This window comes from Lepidochelys kempii, chromosome 9 (assembly GCF_965140285.1).
Source record: "Lepidochelys kempii isolate rLepKem1 chromosome 9, rLepKem1.hap1, whole genome shotgun sequence".
Taxonomy (NCBI): domain Eukaryota; kingdom Metazoa; phylum Chordata; order Testudines; family Cheloniidae; genus Lepidochelys; species Lepidochelys kempii.
The window spans coordinates 1,813,485-1,831,121 of NC_136388.1; the positions used below are offsets into that span (position 1 = coordinate 1,813,485).

Genomic DNA, 17,637 nt, shown 5'->3' on the forward strand with positions numbered 1-17,637 from the left:
CTGCAGCTTGAGTCCATCTCTGTAGAAACCAGCAAATGTCTGACATACTCCTGGTTAGGCTTGGCACAGCTCAAAGGGGCTGTCTCCAGCTGTCTCAGCCTTAAGAATCTCCTGCAAAGCAGAATGGTGAGTGTCTAATAAATGCCAAGTAAAAGCGGCGTTGAGTGTGAGAGCGCCTCATCAGTGTCAGGAGCTGGTGATTAATGACCCTCTAATCCCGCTCGGAATATCTGACCAAACACGCTGGAGCCCCGCAGCACAACAAACCGCATTAGTCCGATCAGCCCCCTTGCAAAGGTGTGGGCTGCGGCTGCTCCGACCGGCGCCGTGGCCACGCAGCCCTCTTCCCTCGGGTTTTTAAGCGTGCAGAAGAATGAAGTGCGTACAATGGAAAAGGAACTTGGTCTAAAGGAATAGGCTGTGCCATGAATAAACATGCAGGTTCCTGTGTTGGTATTTGGGTGAATGCCTTGCTGAGGGGGTTGAGATGCCCCAGTTACCCCCATTGTGTGAGAGGAGTGACTCTCCGTTTGAAGTCAAGGTGAGGACATGCTGCGGGCAGATGGAACCTGCTCTGTTTGTGAAAGAGTTTTTCTGCTATTTAGGCTAAGCAGTGGGAACGCTTCTCAAGCATCGCAGATGATTCTGTAATGAGGCCAGCCTAAATATGCCCACATTGTTTGTCCAGGACAATTAAAAACTCCCCCTTGCCACATTAGCGGGCTCTTTCTTTCCAGGAAGGCACTTGGAGGCTGAAAGAGGACAATGGGGGGAGAGTGAAAACACCACAAAGACCGACTTTTGTTTTGTGTTCCTTTGAACCTTCTCAAAGAGCCTATTTCAAGGGGTGTCCTTTGTGGGCTTTTCAGCGGTACTGAACCCAGAATTGCCTGTTGTTTAGCAACACAGAAATGTGACCTTAATTGACTCTACTCCTGAGTGAACTTTGTAAATCATTCCTGGCCCAGAGTGGAATTTGGTGAAATAAAACTTGGCTTTGGTAAATCTAGGTAGAGTCATTTCTTTACAGTTCTCTGGCAGGTCCATCCAAGCAGCTGAGAAATACAGTAGGATGTGAAAGGACTTTTATTAAACACGGGGTCTGTCATATAGAACATATCTCAGAAAGGCATCACAGAGGTAGACAATACTTTGCACCTCCATAGCACCCAATTTCGCGGGCTCTTGATGCCTTTACAAACACTGAAGAATTAAATCCCCGTGAGAGAGTTACAGAATATTACTCCCAGTTTACAGCTGGGGAAACTGAGGCACAGAGCAGTCAGGTGGGTTGCCTGAGGTCACATGGTAAGAGTGGTGCAGAGCTGGGAACAGGGCCCATGTCTCCTGGATCCTGTCCTGTGATGGCGGGAGAGATAAATTGGAAATCCGGAGAGGAGGGGGGGATGTGTTTCCTGCTTTGTTTTGAAGTGAAGCAAAGAGATACTTGGAGGATATTTCAGGTGGCAGGAAGGGCTGAAGAAGATAAGGTGACAGCATCAATAGTGACCAGATTGTGAGCAGGGAAAGACAGGAGCCTGGTGCTACAGCAGATGTGCGTGTGTGCGTGCACGGGGAACTGTGTTAGGCTTCACATGCCAGCTCACCTGCAGGAAGCTATCCTCTCTCACAGCAACGCTACATGGTGCTGCAGGGCTTAATTGCACTGTATGGTACTTGCAGGCATCTAGGTGCAAAAATTACAGCTTGCTGCCCAGGGGAGAGAAAGGAAACCCCTTCCTCGCCGCCGCCCCCCCCCCCCGGGCCATGTTCCCAGAGGTCCAGACGCAGTTCCACTGACTTGCATGGGAATCCTGTGGCTCCAAGGAGGATCAGGCTGCGGATGTCTGGGCCGGGACTCCAAATCCTGATCCTAACACTCCTGGGCTCTGAGAAAGCTCAGCTCTGGTTGTGAACGCTGATGCTCCAGCCCTGGCTGTGGTTTGGGGATTTCTGCGGGGGGCCGGATACCTCTTGGTGTAACCAACGCGGGTGTTTTTCAGCCTCCCTTCCCAGGTGCTGTATTTTCCACGGTTGGGTTATGAGTGATGGCCGCTTGTTACGGGGTGGCTGGCCCTTTAAGGCAGGGCTTCTCAAACTGGGGTTTGGGACCCCTCAGGGGGTCGCGAGGTTATTACATGGGGAGTCATGAGCTGTCAACCTCCACCCCAAACCCCGCTTTGCATCCAGCATTTATAATGGTGTTAAATATATAAAAAAGTGTTTTTAATTTATAAGCGGGGTGGGGTCGCACTCAGAGGCTTGCTGTGTGAAAGGGGTCACCAGTAAAAAAAGTTTGAGAGCCACTGCTTTAAGGCTAACAAATTTAAGGGGAGACGGGGCTCAGCCCCACCTGGGACACACTTTACTTGCCTCCCCAGGGTGGGGAAATGGGTCCTGTGGGACGGAGAAGGGAGAGGCCTGGGGGAAGAGAGCGAGAGATGTGTCAGCAGGGGAGAGCAGGGCAGCTGCCGAGGTGACTCTGAGGCACCAGGGGAGCAATGGGCCAGCCAGGTAGGGCTGGGAGCCGCCTGCCACAGCTGGGCAAGGCTGCCGGCTGGAGGGCCTGGGAGGGGCTTGATGAAGAGCAGGGCATACAGGGACTGACAGGACCCTACTTGAAGGGGTCTGTGATCCTCAGCCAGGGACAAGCCTGTGGGGCGTTTACTGAAGGGTCCTGAGGAGAGGGATTGAGGGCAGGTGCCTGCAGGGTGACCCGAGGGCTGTGGCCATGAGGGCTGCTCGGGGAGCTGTGACCTGTTACGCTCCCCCTAACAGAAAGAGGGGGGACGTTAAGCAGTTTGGGGGCTCCCTCCCCTCCATTCCTGCCCCAGCCCCTTCCCTGCGCCGTGTCCCCATGAGCGATGGCAGCCGTCACTGCTCCAATCATTAAGTCAGGAAGACAGAGCCACCTTCTCTCTGGTCAGCATAAGCTGGCGTGGGCGTGTGGGGTTGAGAGCCTGGTCTCCGAATGGCAGTGTAATGCCCAGGAGCTGAGCCAGTGGGCTGGCAGCTGGAGGACATGAGCAAGAAATGAGCCAGGCCGCATGGTACGAGGATTTCTTTCACCGGAGACAGTCAAACACCTGGTGGCTTTACCATTGAAAGTGGTGTTTAGGTGTGAGATCTGCCTCTCCTTCTGTATGAGATTTGAGCAGGTTGCTACATTTAGTTCAAATCGAGGTGGGTCAAAACGGCAGTCAATTTTCCAAAAGCTCCAACTTCCAAGGGTCGAGATCTGGACCCACCCCTGCTTTTGGTTGGTACCACAAAACCCAACCAAACCAGGCTTTTTCAAATCGCCCCCTCTTGGGGTCGTTTCTCTCTGGGGGTATTGGTACTTCCCTAGTGTGGTGTCTTGTGCATTATGGCATCAGATCGTTCTGCTCCAAGGGGCTATGTAGAAAACCATCATTCTTCCTGGTCTCCAAAAGCCCTTTGCGGACGTATTTCTACTCTGTCCCCATTCAGACAGATCTGAGTGTTAGAACAGAGGAAAATACGGCTCTTTACTTTCATTCCCCAGGATTCACTGGGTTAAAGCTTTATTGCAAGGAGAAATTATATGTGGCAAGAATGTAACAAAGGCCCTCTGTGAATGATTGACATTCACTTAACCAGACAACTTGTTTGAACGATACCAGGGGCTGTACATTAGCAGATATAATTTGTAGGCTCCTGAGGAGAGGTTAAGGGCTGGGAGCACAGCTTCCTTTGAGCTGGCTCTGCAACTCCATGTCATCTGCCCCTGTCCTTAATCAAGTTATCATATCAACCGACGCCTCCCGGGCCCCGTCAGTCTTTTCAATGAGAAAAATTTGCAGACAAATTTCTAGCAGCAGGAAGTTGGAGCTCTCCTGCCTGGCTGGATGAAAAGTACCTGTAACCTCTGCACGGCCTCCCCGCTCTCTCATGCTGAGAGATCGCTTCAAGTTAGCACCATGCTGCTTCCCTTATTTGATTACGCCTCTCATGCCTTCAGCTGTGTAGGCAGGTCCATTCACTAACACTCCCAGCGCTTCCTGCAAAGCGCTAGCCTTGTGTTAGACCCCGCTGATGGCAAGTGGGACATTGCAGATACAGGATACGTACTTCGATTAGGGCGAGAGCTTAGCAACTGAATTGCTCGCATTGCTGTAGAGTCTCTTCCTTATATTTTGTAACGAGGGCAGCTCATAATATTGGTTTTTCACCAGAACTCCCTAACAGTCAATGGCAAAGGGGGACTGGCAGAGAGAAAAAGACTCAGCCTATCTACTTTGTGGTTTGTTCTGCTCGATGATGCCATTACTATTATACTGCTATACTATTTGGGTGTTTAAGAAATCTCAGCAGTAACGGATTATTTTAATCTAGTCCGTTCTGGCCAGCAGACCTGTATGCAGGCACAGTCCCCCTCCCCAGCTTACAAGTGCTGGGACCGACAGTTCTCCAGTCATATGTCTGCATTTTGGCTCTTTTCACAATAGTTTTTCTTTATTACCTTGTCATCCACTTTAAAAGAAGTGACTGAGTACTAACCCTGAAGCCTCTATTCCCAGAGGGCCCTGTCGGGCACTTGCAAGTCCCACCGAGATCTTGGGGGCCTGACTCAATGCCACAAGATTCAACAGAGTCTTTTCATTGTTCTGCACAGGGCTTTGGGCCAGGCCTTTAGTCCTTCAGTCAAGAGGGACATTCTAAAACTCCAACTTTATTTCAGGCAAACTCCCCTGGGATTCATCACTGAGTCAAATCTTCAGGATTTCCCCCTGTCATTTATAATTCACCTTTCAGAATTTCATATATTTAATAATTAATAAAAAAGACGTTTGGTAAGAAGTGGTTTGGCTGGAGCCCTCTTATCGTAGCTGGGCTTTGAAATGGCTTGTACTGGGCTCCGCTTCCTAAATTAATGAATAATCATTGGGGCTCGTTAGAAGTGGGTTTGAAGAGAAAAAATACCCCATGTGCAGGTTATTCTTGTGAGTCAGGAAATGGGATCTGAAACTGATATTGATTTGTGAGCTTCCAAAGAGGGGGAACAAATTGTCTCCCTACTTGTTAGCTTTTGATTGAGAGAAGGGCTCTCAGTGCAAGTTCCCACAAAGCCTTTAAAGGCTGAGAGGAGGGGCTGGGGGTGGCGGGGGGGTGGGAGGGAGAGACTGCAGCTCTTCGTTTGTGTAAAAAAGGCATCCCGCCGCATTGCGTGCTGGAATCTCAACAGTTAAAGATTCCTCGGCACAAAGAGCTTCCAGCTGTAATCTGAAAATAAATTTAATTTTGCGGATTCCTTGGCACCGGGCGACAAAAGCTCAGGTATGGAGCCTCGGCGGGGGATGACCTTTCAGAGCTGCAAGCAAACCCGCAGTGAGCTGTCAGCACAAAGGGGCTCCGGAGCCGGACGGACCAAGGACTTTGCCTGCCACGGCTACCTGCTGCTCCACTACAATGGAGCCTGAGTCCCCAGGCCTGCCTTCTCCACAGATGAAAAAGGGCCTCAGAGAATAACAAGGCAGGCCTTGTTCCAAGGGGCTTGGGGTGGCCATTTCATCTGCCAAGAATAAGAGATGTGCCCCCCAAAAGCCTAAACATTTTGGAACTGCTTTTGCCTGATTGCCTCCCCATTGAGGGTTAGTAACACCTCCTAAGCAGAACTAACTGATTAGAGCCACTCGGAAGGGAACAGAGCTAATAACCAGCCCTGGAAATGGAGTGAGAGAAACAGAGCTGGGGGCTCATTAACAGGGACCTTGAGAAGGGAGAGAGGGACAAGCTGCTCCACCCCACGGGATAGCGCTGGGGTTGATGGATCCCTTACCCTGGTGGGGAGATGGGTAGCAGGCAGCTGGAGGAAACCACTTGGGCCACCCCAGTCAAAGTACTTGCTGCTGGGAGATGCCCATTCCTGCTTCCCCTGAACTACTCCCTGGTGCAGGAACAGTGTCTACAAGTTAGAGCAGGGCCCTGGGGGTCAGGTCTCCCAGCTCTGTCACTGACTGGGCCGAAACACTTTGCCTGCTCAGTAGGGCGCTGTGAGGGGGAGAGGGGGCAACACACTCCGAGATCCTCCAGTAAAAGGGGTTCTCTGTGGGGCCAAGAGCAGAGTCGTGGTTGAGGTTAAAAGAGGTTGAGAGGTGTAAAGATAATCCAGAACAGTACGGCCAGCCCCAAGCACTAAAAATCACAAGTCAGGCCCCCGAAATCACAAGACTGCTTAAAAAATAATCCATGTGGGTCCCTGCTGGGCGTCGCTTACCAGCTTTTCTTCACCACCACAAGGGCTGGAAACTTACTTTTTCTTCTTCAAGTAGATGCAGCTGTGTATTCTATGTGGGGGGGTGCATGTCCTATGCACCAGAGCTGGAGGACTACTTATACAGCCCAAAATGCCATTGGTCTTCTTGGCAACAAGGGCACGCTGTTGACTCATATCCAGCTTCTCGTCCACTGTCACCCCTAAGTCCTTTTCCGCAGAACTGCTGCCTAGCCATTCGGTCCCCAGTCTGTAGCGGTGCATTGGGTTCTTCTGTCCTAAGTGCAGGACCCTGCACGTATCCTTGTTGAACCTCATCAGATTTCTCTTGGCCCAATCCTCCAATTTGTCTAGGGCCCTCTGTATCCTATCCCTACCCTCCAGCGTATCTACCACTCCTCCCAGTTTAGTGTCATCTGCAAACTTGCTGAGGGTGCAATCCACACCATCCTCCAGATCATTTATGAAGATATTGAACAAAACCGGCCCCAGGACCGACCCTTGGGGCACTCCGCTTGATACCGGCTGCCAACTAGACATGGAGCCATTGATCACTACCCGTTGAGCCCGACAATCTAGCCAACTTTCTACCCACTTTATAGTGCATTCATCCAGCCCATACTTCTTTAACTTGCTGGCAAGAATACTGTGGGAGACCTTGTCAAAAGCTTCGCTAAAGTCAAGGAACAACACGTCCACTGCTTTCCTTTCATCCACAGAACCAGTTATCTCGTCATAGAAGGCAATTAGATTAGTCAGGCATGACTTGCCCTTGGTGAATCCATGCTGACTGTTCCTGATCACTTTCCTCTCCTCTAAGTGCTTCAGAATTGATTCCTTGAGGAACTGCTCCATGATTTTTCCAGGGACTGAGGTGAGGCTGACTGGTCTGTAGTTCCCAGGATCCTCCTTCTTCCCTTTTTTAAAGATGGGCACTACATTAGCCTTTTTCCAGTCGTCCGGGACCTTCCCCGATCGCCATGAGTACCTTAGGAGCAGTACCTTAGGTTTAGTTAAGCTCTAGGTTAGTGTTAGAGTTGTTGGCTGCCCATGTGATGCCCTCTCCAGGGTCCAAGCATTGTCATAAAGGGGGCCATCCGCAAGAGCGACCCCCACATGAGGTGCTTGTTGTGTCTTGGCGAAGGACACGGTCAAGAGCGGTGCTCCGTTTGCCCGTCGCTCCCCAAGGAACCCGGGGGCGAGAGACATGCGGTTGAAGCAGCACCTGCCGGAGCAAGCCAGGAGACCCGCGTTGGCACCAAGGCCCTGGTCTGATCAGCCGTCGCCTCCGGACCTGCTCTGCGTTCAGGCTCTGGCGTTTCCCTCAGGAGGAAAAAGAGTCGTTCATCGTCCTCTGGTGTGGCCAGGACAGGATCCCATAAAATAAACCGGGCCCCTTCCAGGGCTTGGGGAGACTCCTCCCCTTCCTGTAAGAGGCGAGCTGACCAGTACTATGCTCCCTCTGGCACAGGGGATGGAGCAGGTCCATCCGACCGCTCCCCAGTGCTGCGCCAAGAACAGCGAGGGCCCATACCATTGGCTCTGGTTCCAGCTATGGGAGTCCACTGAGGCCGGTACCAGCACCAATTGTCTCCACGCCAACGGCATGCCAGGCAGCATCAGGCCTGTTTTGCCTCAGTCCTGGACTCTCCACACCTGGGTCTTTACCAAAAGCATGGTCGTGATGACAGCTTACTTCAGGAAGAGGGGAATTAATATCTTCCCGTATCTGGATGACTGGTTACTGAGGGGCAAGTCCAGAGAGGACATTCTCTATCATGTCTAGTTCACACTACATCTACTCGATCATACGAGTCCCATCCTGAAAGGCGGGACGTCGACACTGTTTCCAACTTGAAGAATCGAGCTCACTGGGGCCCTGATAGACTCTTCGAGTTTGAGAGCATTTCTGCCGACCGACTGATTCCAGGAGATTCGCTGCGTATAGCTGAAGCTGCAGTCCCAACCCTCAGCCACAACCTGAGTATGTCTGAGGTTGCTAGCCCATCTGGCTGCCTGTGAACGTGTAGTCCAATGTGCCAGGCGGGGCCTTCGTCCTCTTCAAATGTGTTGAAGTCTGTCTAGCATACGTCATCCCTTGGACAAACTGGCCTGTCTTCCTCTGCCGATCCTGGCAGAAGGTTCCGGGTGGAAGGCCAATGTGGGAAAGGGCGTTCCCTTTGCTCGATCTCCACTGACCAGAACTATTGTCACCGGTGCCTCCTAATAGGTTGAGGTGCACATCTGGCGTCTCTGACTGTTCACGACCTGTGGTGGGAACAGGAAGCTGTTCTGTCTTTCTCTGCTAAGTTAAAGAACTCTGCAAGACCTGGTATCCCCCCCGCCCCCGAAGGTCCTTAGACACAGGAATCAAGCCGCCTCTCCGTCGTCTCTGTGCAAAGCTGAGCACATCGAGCTCTCTAAGGCCCTCACTGTGCAGAATTTTCTCCAGTCTCAAATCTTTTTTTGTGGCATCATCTGTTTTACACCCACTCTAATGTTTCAATGCCCTTTTTAAAATGGGGAGCCCTGGCTGCAGGAGCACAGTATCGGTCTCACCAATGCCATACGTAGAGGTGCGATCTCCTCTCTGCTTCTGCTCATTACTTCCTGTTTTCACACAGCCAGGGGATGGAGAGTGACGCCCTTCAAGGCCAGCATTGGGAGACTCATGTCCCCCGTGACCAGTATCAATGGGCAATGTGACTTTCCTGCACCGGATGGCCAGTGTCTCCATTGGAGCCGTGCAAACCACCCAACTCCGTCCTTCCTGGGGTCCCGCAAACACTTCCTGCACTCTCTGTCAACTTTGGGCTCATGCTCCCCATCTTGAGTTTTGCTTTGAGCTTCAAGCACAAACAATCCCCAAACCCCAAGTGAGACTCAGGGCAAACTGGCAGCATGGGGTGGGTAGGGGTCAAAACACAAGGCCACTCTGGGCTTGGGGTGGGCTGATGCAGGGTGTCTGGGATCCCGAAAGAATCCTGGCTGGTCTGTGGCTCTCCTGGCTTCCTTAAGGGTTTCTGTCTGCATTGGGTTTCTAGACACTGGCGCAGACCCCCTAGTGGAAACACAATTTGCACTGACAGAGATGATTTGCACTAGTGCAGCTTCCCCCGCAGCTTGAAACTACAGCGGCGGCTAAAAACCCAGTGTCAGCAAGTCCTTAAAGAACATCTTCCACTCCCTGCGGGCCGAGCCTGCCTGCTGGCACCAGAGACAAGCTGGGTTACTGGCAGGCCCAGGTGTAGGAGCAGCCAGTCAGGGTAGTGGCCAGCAGCAGAAGGAGTGGGGTTGGAGATGGAGGCGCTCTGGATCAGAGAACAGGTCTGTCTGGGGTGCCCTGTGCCGGTGGCCAGCCATCCCCTGCCCAGGTTGGCTGGAGGAGTTTATCTAGGTGCCGTTCGCTGGGCAGGGTAGAATACTGAGTTTGGAATGAAATGTGAATCTGTCCGAGTTTCACTCCGGCCATGGAACATTTTGTGGTGCTCTTTTCTTTCTCTATGCGCCAGGGAAGTGTGCAGGCAGCCAGAGACCTCTGTGTGAAGGCCGCTGCTCGCTGGCAAACATTGAACTTGGGTCCTACCTCTGTGAGAGTCTGAACAAAAATCTCAAGCACCCCCATAATACAGGGGGGCTTTGGCTCCAGGTCTGCCCACTGTGGCTCCATTCCTGTGAAAGGGCATTTTTTGCTGTGCAGTAGAATTCCCTCTGGCTCCCTGTACTCTACTTTTGTCCAGGAGGGAGTTCTAATTTTGTTCTCTGATCTTCCTGTTCTTTTTGGAGATTTGTGCTGCTTGCTGCCCTGCTGATCCCTTTACATTCTTCTCACACGGCTGGAAAAGTGGCTTTTTCTGGACTCAGGTCACTGCACTTTAGCAAACAGGCTCACTGCAAAGTTATGAACAGAATTTCCTCCTCCGCTTGTGCTGTTATGAATGGAACCTTCAGCTGCACTCCCTTCCTATTGTCCCAAGGAGATAATTGGAGGCACAAATGAACCAAGGGTATAATGAATTCTTCACCTATTCAGCTTGAGCTCAGAAGCAGCAAGCTAGCACTGAAGTGCTGAGGTTGCTACATTCATTCTTGGGAAGCTCAGGAAGGGTGACCCTCTTTTGTAGGAGCTCGGGGGGTGAGATTGCAAGCAGCATCTGCAGCTTTATCCTGTATGTGCAAATACAATTTTAAGTGCTGTCAGTCACAGCTGTGAAACGGATTCCATTGGAATCTTCCCCTCAAGAACCTCTTAGAGACCGAGTCTGAAATGAGGGCAGGAGGCCAGCTAGCATCTTGGAGTTTTCCTGAATAAACCAGATCAGGAAGTGAGACACTCACACCCAGCGTGAGTGCAGGAAACTCAGCATCAGAATATAAGAATGGCCAGACTGGGTCAGACCAAAGGTCCATCCAGCCCAGTATCCTGCCTTCTCACAGTGACCAGTGCCAGGTGCCCCAGAGGAATGAACAGAACAGGGAATCATCAAGTGATCCATCCCCTGTCACTCATTCTCAGCTTCTGGCAGACAGAGGTTAGGGACATCATCCCTGTCCATCCTGGCTAATAACCATTGATGGACCTATCCTCCATGAACTTATCTAGTTGTTTTTTGAACCCTGTTTTCGTCTTGACCTTCACAACCTCCTCTGACAGACAGTTCTACAGGTTGACTGTGCGTTGAGTGAAGAAACACTTCCTTTGTTTGTTTTAAACCTGCTGCCTATTAATTTCATTGGGTGACCCCTGGTTCTTGTGTTATTAGAAGGAGTAAATAACTTATTTACTTTCTCCACACCCATCATAGTTTTATAGACCAGAGGCCTGGGGTTGCAGCCCACCTCCATGGGACAGACTGTGGGGGTTCAGTCCCCCTGGGGCTGCTCTCCTAGATTGTAACCTACTCCCATGCAGATGGTCCTGGCCACTGGGTCCCTAGACCTGGAACAGGATCGTACTCAATCCCCATGCTAGTGTCTGTGAAGGGTGAGTTGTAAAATGGCCCATTCTCATACAGCTGGGTGCTGGAATTAATATGGAAGCTTTCTGTGTCCTGGAGTCCACAGGACTGACATATACACATCGTGATGTCCCATCTCCTACAGGTCTCCCCATTGACGGCATGCCCTTCTTCCACCCAGCTCCAGCACTGGGAACCCCTGCCAGGCTTGGTCGGCCCCCATTCTCGCCTCCTCCAAGTTTTGTTCAAAGCTCTCTTTTCTGAGAGGGCCTTGAACAGGAATCCTGGCCCTAATCAGATACCCTCTCCGCTACCCTGCTTAGCCCACATGGCCTCCCACAGCATCCCACCCACCACCCACTGTGTCAGGGCAGGGCCAGCTATGGGCCACGCTGTGTTACCTTATGTACCTGTTACTTTGGGGTATGCTCATTTATTAGGGTTACACTTTGGGAGCGGGGAGGGGGGTTCTGTAAGTCTATCGATGTACTGCTTCTGTCACTTGGGTTCTCATATGGAGCTCTATTTGTCCCTTCTGCAAGTCCCCTCCCCATGGAGCTGTCCTGCAGGACCTAGGTTCCCTAGGGTGGGTTCCGTCAGCCCCAGAATCAGATGAACACACACACACACTAACAGAGCAAGCCTGAGCGGACTGGGTCAATCAGCTCTCTCCAGCTGACCCCCTTGGTCGCCCTGGACCCAATGGGCTGGGCCAAGCAGCACGTTCAAGCTGCCACCCGTAAGTGCCAAAGGTACCGCACCGGAACAGAGCAAGCCTGAGCAGGCGGGGTCGAAGAGCACTTCCAGGCTGCCACCCTCGTATGTCCCAGGTTCAGCACGTCCCTATCCCACTTCCACGTCACAATTGTACGGGTAGTAACCCACTGGATGAGCAAACCCCACAGGATTTTGGGCTCTACAGGGATCTTTAGCTTCGGTAAAAGAAGCGTTCCTGCAGAGTAAATGGGGGAAGCTAAAAACACAAAAGAGTAAAGTTGAGAGAGAGGGAGAGAAGCAACCAGCTTAACCACAAAAGTTATTTATTGAATAATAGTGATAACTACCCAAGGAGAGCCTAAACCAACATAACAGTTACATTATTAAAGGTTAATACCTGAGGTAGAAAAGAAAACAGAGAGAGGGAGGGAGGGATCTCCACAGCTCCATGAAGCTTGAACTGGTCGGGGTTCCCAGGGGATGGGGTAGCTCAGGGTCCTGAGGGCAGGAGACAGGCAGAGCCCACAGCACGGTCAGTCAGGAGAAGATGGAGACCAGTGCAACTGATGCAGAGTTTGGATCCAAGCATCAGAACACTGACTGGAGGGTGAGTAGGGTTTTTTATAGGGGAAATACAGTGGTTCAAGGGAGAACACTAGATTCGTTTATGGGTAAACTGATGACTCAAGGGTTTTCTTTAGGCTAGTCAGTAGGAGCTGATCACTCTTGGCTATGGATGATGTTCCTTCTGGGGAGCTCACAATGCAGTTAGGCTGCTTCAGTATTTTGGATGTCAATCAAGGATTCCTTACTAGAATTGGTCTGATAACTGCTGAGCTGGGTGTGTGCAGGCGTAGGTTCATTAACATCTGGAGCAGAGATCCTCCATGATGCAGTGCTTCACTGCTTTTCTGGTCCCAGAGTTCAGTGCGGTTCTCTGTTCTCCATTCTGTATGCTAATGCAGATGCCTCCCTGTCCCATCTTCCATGCAGATGAGGCTAGAGGAGTTGCCTTAATCTTGTCACCCTTGTCAGGAGGGGTCTAGGTGTGTCTCCCCTGGCTCTCTGCAAGCCTTTTCTCGGATTGGTTTTTGTTTAGGCAGAGGCTGGGGGGGTGGGGTGTCTTTCATGAGTCAGACAGGCTGGATACTGCACCCTTGTTCCCCAAGAACACAGAGCTGACTGGTATCAGATCAGCTGTGCCTGGCCCTGCACAGGCAGGGGAGAGCTCTTCTGCTCTTGCGTGCCTCCACAGGGTCTGTGTGCTTGCCTGCAAAGCAGTGTTGGCTGGTTTGTCCCTAGCTGGCTGGCTCTGAGAATCTTGGAGTGTGGCCCGAGGAGGAGCGAAGGGGGGACACGGAGAGAGAGAACGCTGAGGCTGACTACTAGGGGACACCTGGTGGGGAGTGGAGCAGCCGCCCAAGGCAAGGGGTGGGAGCCCCACTGCTGGGAACATTTAAAACTGGGCTGGACAAAGCACTAGAGAATGTGGCATAGGGCACAATCCTGCTCTGGCTCCAGGCAATGGGCTGGAGGGCTCAGCACCGCCTCTCGATTCTCTGGATAAGATACAAACCAGACTCCTGGCCGGACACTCCATGGCTGCCAAGCAGGAATCATGAGATCCAGCCCCCTATCTGCTTTGTGCTAGCTGGAGCCCAGGGCTTGGCAGTTCCTCTCACACGCTGCTGCAGGTGGCCTACAATCCTGAGACATCTTGTATGGCTTGGCTCAGGCTTTCCACAGCAGCTGCCAAGCTCTCTGTTGGATGTTGCAGCCTTGTGTGATTTTTCCTGTTAGGTGTCTGTGCAGCACCAGACCTCTTTTGTATTTCCGTGCAACAACTTCCAGCAGGCTGCAGCTAGAGCCAAGGGGGCAGGTGCCAAACCTGGGTCCCCTGAATTAATGGACGCTCTGGAGAATTTGGCCTAAACGGCTTTCCCAGAATTGCACAGCGAGTCAGTTTTAGGAAGAGAGACTGAGTCTTCTGGCTCCCAGTCCTGTGCTCAGTCCACTAGCTGGGGGCTATTGGAAATGAAAACTCACCCTCCCTGGCTTCTCCAGGGGCCGTGTGAGCACTGTTCCCTCTAAGCTGTGCGCGTGTGCATGTGCACACAGATCCTAAACCCTGCGCACACGCAAAACACCACGCGCACAGAAGCACAACAATTTGCACAGAAGAAATTTTTTCGCACACGGCCTGTCAAAAATTAGAGGGAACGTTGCGCGTGAGCCGTGTCCCATCTCAGGGAGTGCAAGCCAAGTGCTGAGGTTCGAGCCGGCTCTCAGGCTTGGAAGATCAGAGACCTTCCCCACCTCAGGCTGGGCCAGCCCCAGACTCTCTCCTAAAGCCCAGCTGGCCATTGGTGACCCTGGTGCAGCACGTCCTGTACTGTGGTGAAACACCCACGTGCCTGTTTTTCTCTGGATGAAAAATGACCCGACGTCGAAATGCAGGAATGTGTCTGGAAAACAATCAGCGTGAGGTGTGGAGCGCAGCGTCATGCGCACGGAGACCCCTGGGAGGTGAGGAGAAGGGGCACAGTAGAGCCCCGGAGCTGTCAGGGAACAAAGCAGCTGAACGCTGACTGGTAGGCACTTGTCCCAGCTGAGCAGTGCGTGTCCAGAGGCTCGAGCACTCCAGACGCATACGCTGGGGGCCAGACCAGCACACGCAGCAACAACCAACTACCCAGACATTCCTGCCGCCCTTTGGGCAGATAGAAGGACCTGGGTCATCAGCATGGGGAGACGGGCCCCAAGTCGTTTGCTCCAGGACGTGGAGGGTGACAGAGCTGGGGGGGAGGGGGAAGCACAGAGCCCTGCCGGCTTCAGGGATCCAGAACCACGCGTTGAAGGAAACAACCCCCCTCCGCAATAACTTAGAAAAGGGGAGAGAGACGGGCAGTGTGACAGGGCAGGTCCCACAAGCTAGCAGCCCCTCAGTGCCTCTGGCTGACTTCGGCAGGACTTGGCAGGGAGCAGCTTCCTGCGGGTGTGACCGTTTGCAGGTCAGGGCCAGCATTGGCAGCTCTGGCTGCGGGAGGCTGGGGGTTGGGCGGAGGCAGGTTTAGAGTCTGTGGGCCTGACCCGCCTTCCTCTTACCCCCGTGTAGTTGGAGAGCAGCGTCAGTGGGGTTAGACTGGGGAAAAGCTGGTGTCAGGGAAGAGTCAGCTCCCCCACGCTGAGGTCAGTTCACTTGCCTTTAAATCCTCTTCTCTCTCTGCAGATTCGGGAGGTGGGGACCCGGAGTAGCTCCCCTCCCTGGCCCGGCAGGATGGGGGCAGAAGGATGCAGCTGGAGCACGGCCTGTGAGGGGAACTCTGCTCCCTTCCAGGGCGTATCGGAGAGCGGTGCTGCTACGGCTGAGGGTCCCGTGCAGCGAAGGTACCAGCGGGTTCCTTCTAATTCAGCCTGACCGAAAAGTCCAGTAATATTTACTGGGGGTGAAACTCCTAGCGGGCTAGAGAAGCTACTCGGAAAGGCTATAGAATGTAATTGAGGGTGATGTTCTTAACAGAGGATTTTAACCACCCTGTAGAAGTCTGTGGCAGGGACAGTCCCTGAACAAGCAGTTTGTTAGATTGATCGGCTAGGTGGTTAATGGTTAATTACTCACTGAGGCATATGGCCATGACACCGACAAGTCCTTCTGCTTGGATTGCATCTCTGGCTGTTTGCCTTGCTTCTTGCTCCCAGTGTTCATGGGGATGGGAAGGCGGCTGGCCAGAAGATTCAATTTCATCAGAGTAACGCACTTCCCAGCCCTCGCCAGCCAGGAATGGGTCTGATGGACTCTCTGTAATGACTAGAAATAACATTAGAATTGTTTTCTCAGTCATTATGCAACATGGTCCAGGTAAAGCGTGACCCAGCAGCCTGTCTCCTTTCCATTGGCCTGGCACGCCCAGTTAAGGGCACCATTGTATGGACCAAATGGGCAAGGATGCAAGTACATACCATGGCCGCAAAGGCACTCACGTTGGCCCTATTCCCACGCAGAGTGCTCTGGCAGCTAATGGCGCTCTGGCAAAGAGCAAGGCTCAAGGCTCAGGGGTTTGTCTCCCTTTCCTTGCCAAGAGAGCTCTAATACCCCTGGGGTAAAACCTCGCAAACCAGTCAGTGTGTGTTAAATCACCCTGGTGACGCCCATCACACTTTTATGCCAAGGCTGCTATGATGTGTTATTCACATGGGGTCAGCAGCATGCTGGGACCCCCAGCCCCTCGCTGTGGGGGTGCAGGGGCAGTGCCCAAGAAGCAGCATCCAGTCTCCATGGGACATAAGAAGGGCCAGACTGGGTCAGACCAAAGATCCATCTAGCTCAGTATCCGGTCTTCCAAGAGTGGCCAATGCCAGGTGCCCCAGAGGGAATGAACAGAACAGGTAATTATCAATTTTTCCATCCCCTGTCGCCCATTCCCAGCCCCTGGCAAACAGAGGCTAGGGACACCATCCCTGCCCATCCTGGCTAATAGCCATTGATGGACCTATCCTCCGTGAACGTATCTAGTTCTTTTTTGAACCCTGTTATAGTCTTGGCCTTCACAACATCCTCTGGCAAAGAGTTCCACAGGTTGACTGTGCATTGTGTGAAGAAATGATTCCTTCTGTTTGTTTTAAACCTGTTGCCTGTTTAATTTCATTGGGTGACCCCTAGTTCTTGTGTTATGAGAAGGAGTAAATAACACTTCCTGATTCACTTTCTTCACACCAGTCATGATTTTATAGGCCTCTATCATATCCCCCTTAGTCATCTCTTTTCCAAGCTGAAACATCCCAGTCTTATTAATTGTGTTAAGAGAAAAAGACGTATCACGACCATAACTTTTTTAAAAATTAAGAAAGGAAAGGAAAAGAAAAGGGCCCCCTGTGAAATGAAGACTTACCTATTGAGTTCACAGCACAGAGGGGCCCAGCTTTGTAACCACAAATGTGCTTTCGGACACAGCTTCTTTAGAAGAGATCTGGAAAGTGATGAGCATGGATTGCCCTCAAGGCAGGTGCCGTGATGGAGCAGGGTCACCTGGAGCAAATGCCCTCGTGGGAGGGAGAACCAGGTTGTTTGTTTTAAATTCAAATAATGTCACACACAAATCACACTTAAAATAAAACACACACTCCACTCTCCAAAATGAGATGAGTTCAGACCTTGAAGGAGGATTTAGGGCTTTTGTCCCTGGTCCAGCAAACCAGGTGGTCACATAATCAGCAAACTAGGAACAATTGCAGAGGTTATAATTTCCTGCGTCAGTGCCATAAACAAACAGTGAGCAGTGGGGCAGGGAAAGCCAAGAGCATGGGCAACCTGAATAGAAAGGGAAGACAAACAAGACTTTGTCCCGAGATTTACACTAGGCCTCAGGTCGTCACCAGGGCTAAACATGCTGCTGCTTCTCTGGTGCTCAATGTTCAGATGAAGAATCTCATAATACCGTGGCTTAGTAGAGCTTAGCCAGCTGTAACAGGCCCCAGCAAGGGCCTTCCTGACCTCCGCTGTAAATGACTTTAGCTAGCAAGGAATCGAATGTCTGCCACTTCCTTTGTGAGGGGGGTTTTCCCTACTGGCTTTAATGGCGGTAACATTTAGACTTCACCAAGAAAATGCAGGGAGCTGTGAATCTGAACCTGAAAACCACATCATGGTCTAGGTTCCAGAGGGTGCTTTTTATCTTCACACCCTTTTATTTATCAATTTCCAGGATTACATACCAGCCATGCAGAGCC

General features: G+C 51.9%; 1 protein-coding gene across 2 annotated transcripts in view; it reads left to right on the top strand.

The window, feature by feature from the left end:
• LOC144930850 (uncharacterized) overlaps positions 1–17,637 on the top strand; it is a 52,693-nt gene that overhangs the window by 26,021 nt on the left and 9,035 nt on the right. The window contains exons 1-2 of one of the 2 annotated variants that reach the window (XM_078854311.1): positions 14,298–14,436; positions 15,140–15,297. In XM_078854311.1, coding sequence (XP_078710437.1) covers positions 14,362–14,436; positions 15,140–15,297 — 233 coding nt within the window. In that variant the 5' untranslated portion in view covers positions 14,298–14,361. Of the gene's footprint in view, positions 1–14,297; positions 14,437–15,139; positions 15,298–17,637 lie in introns of those variants that run through there. The other variant, XM_078854310.1, reaches the window with a different exon arrangement.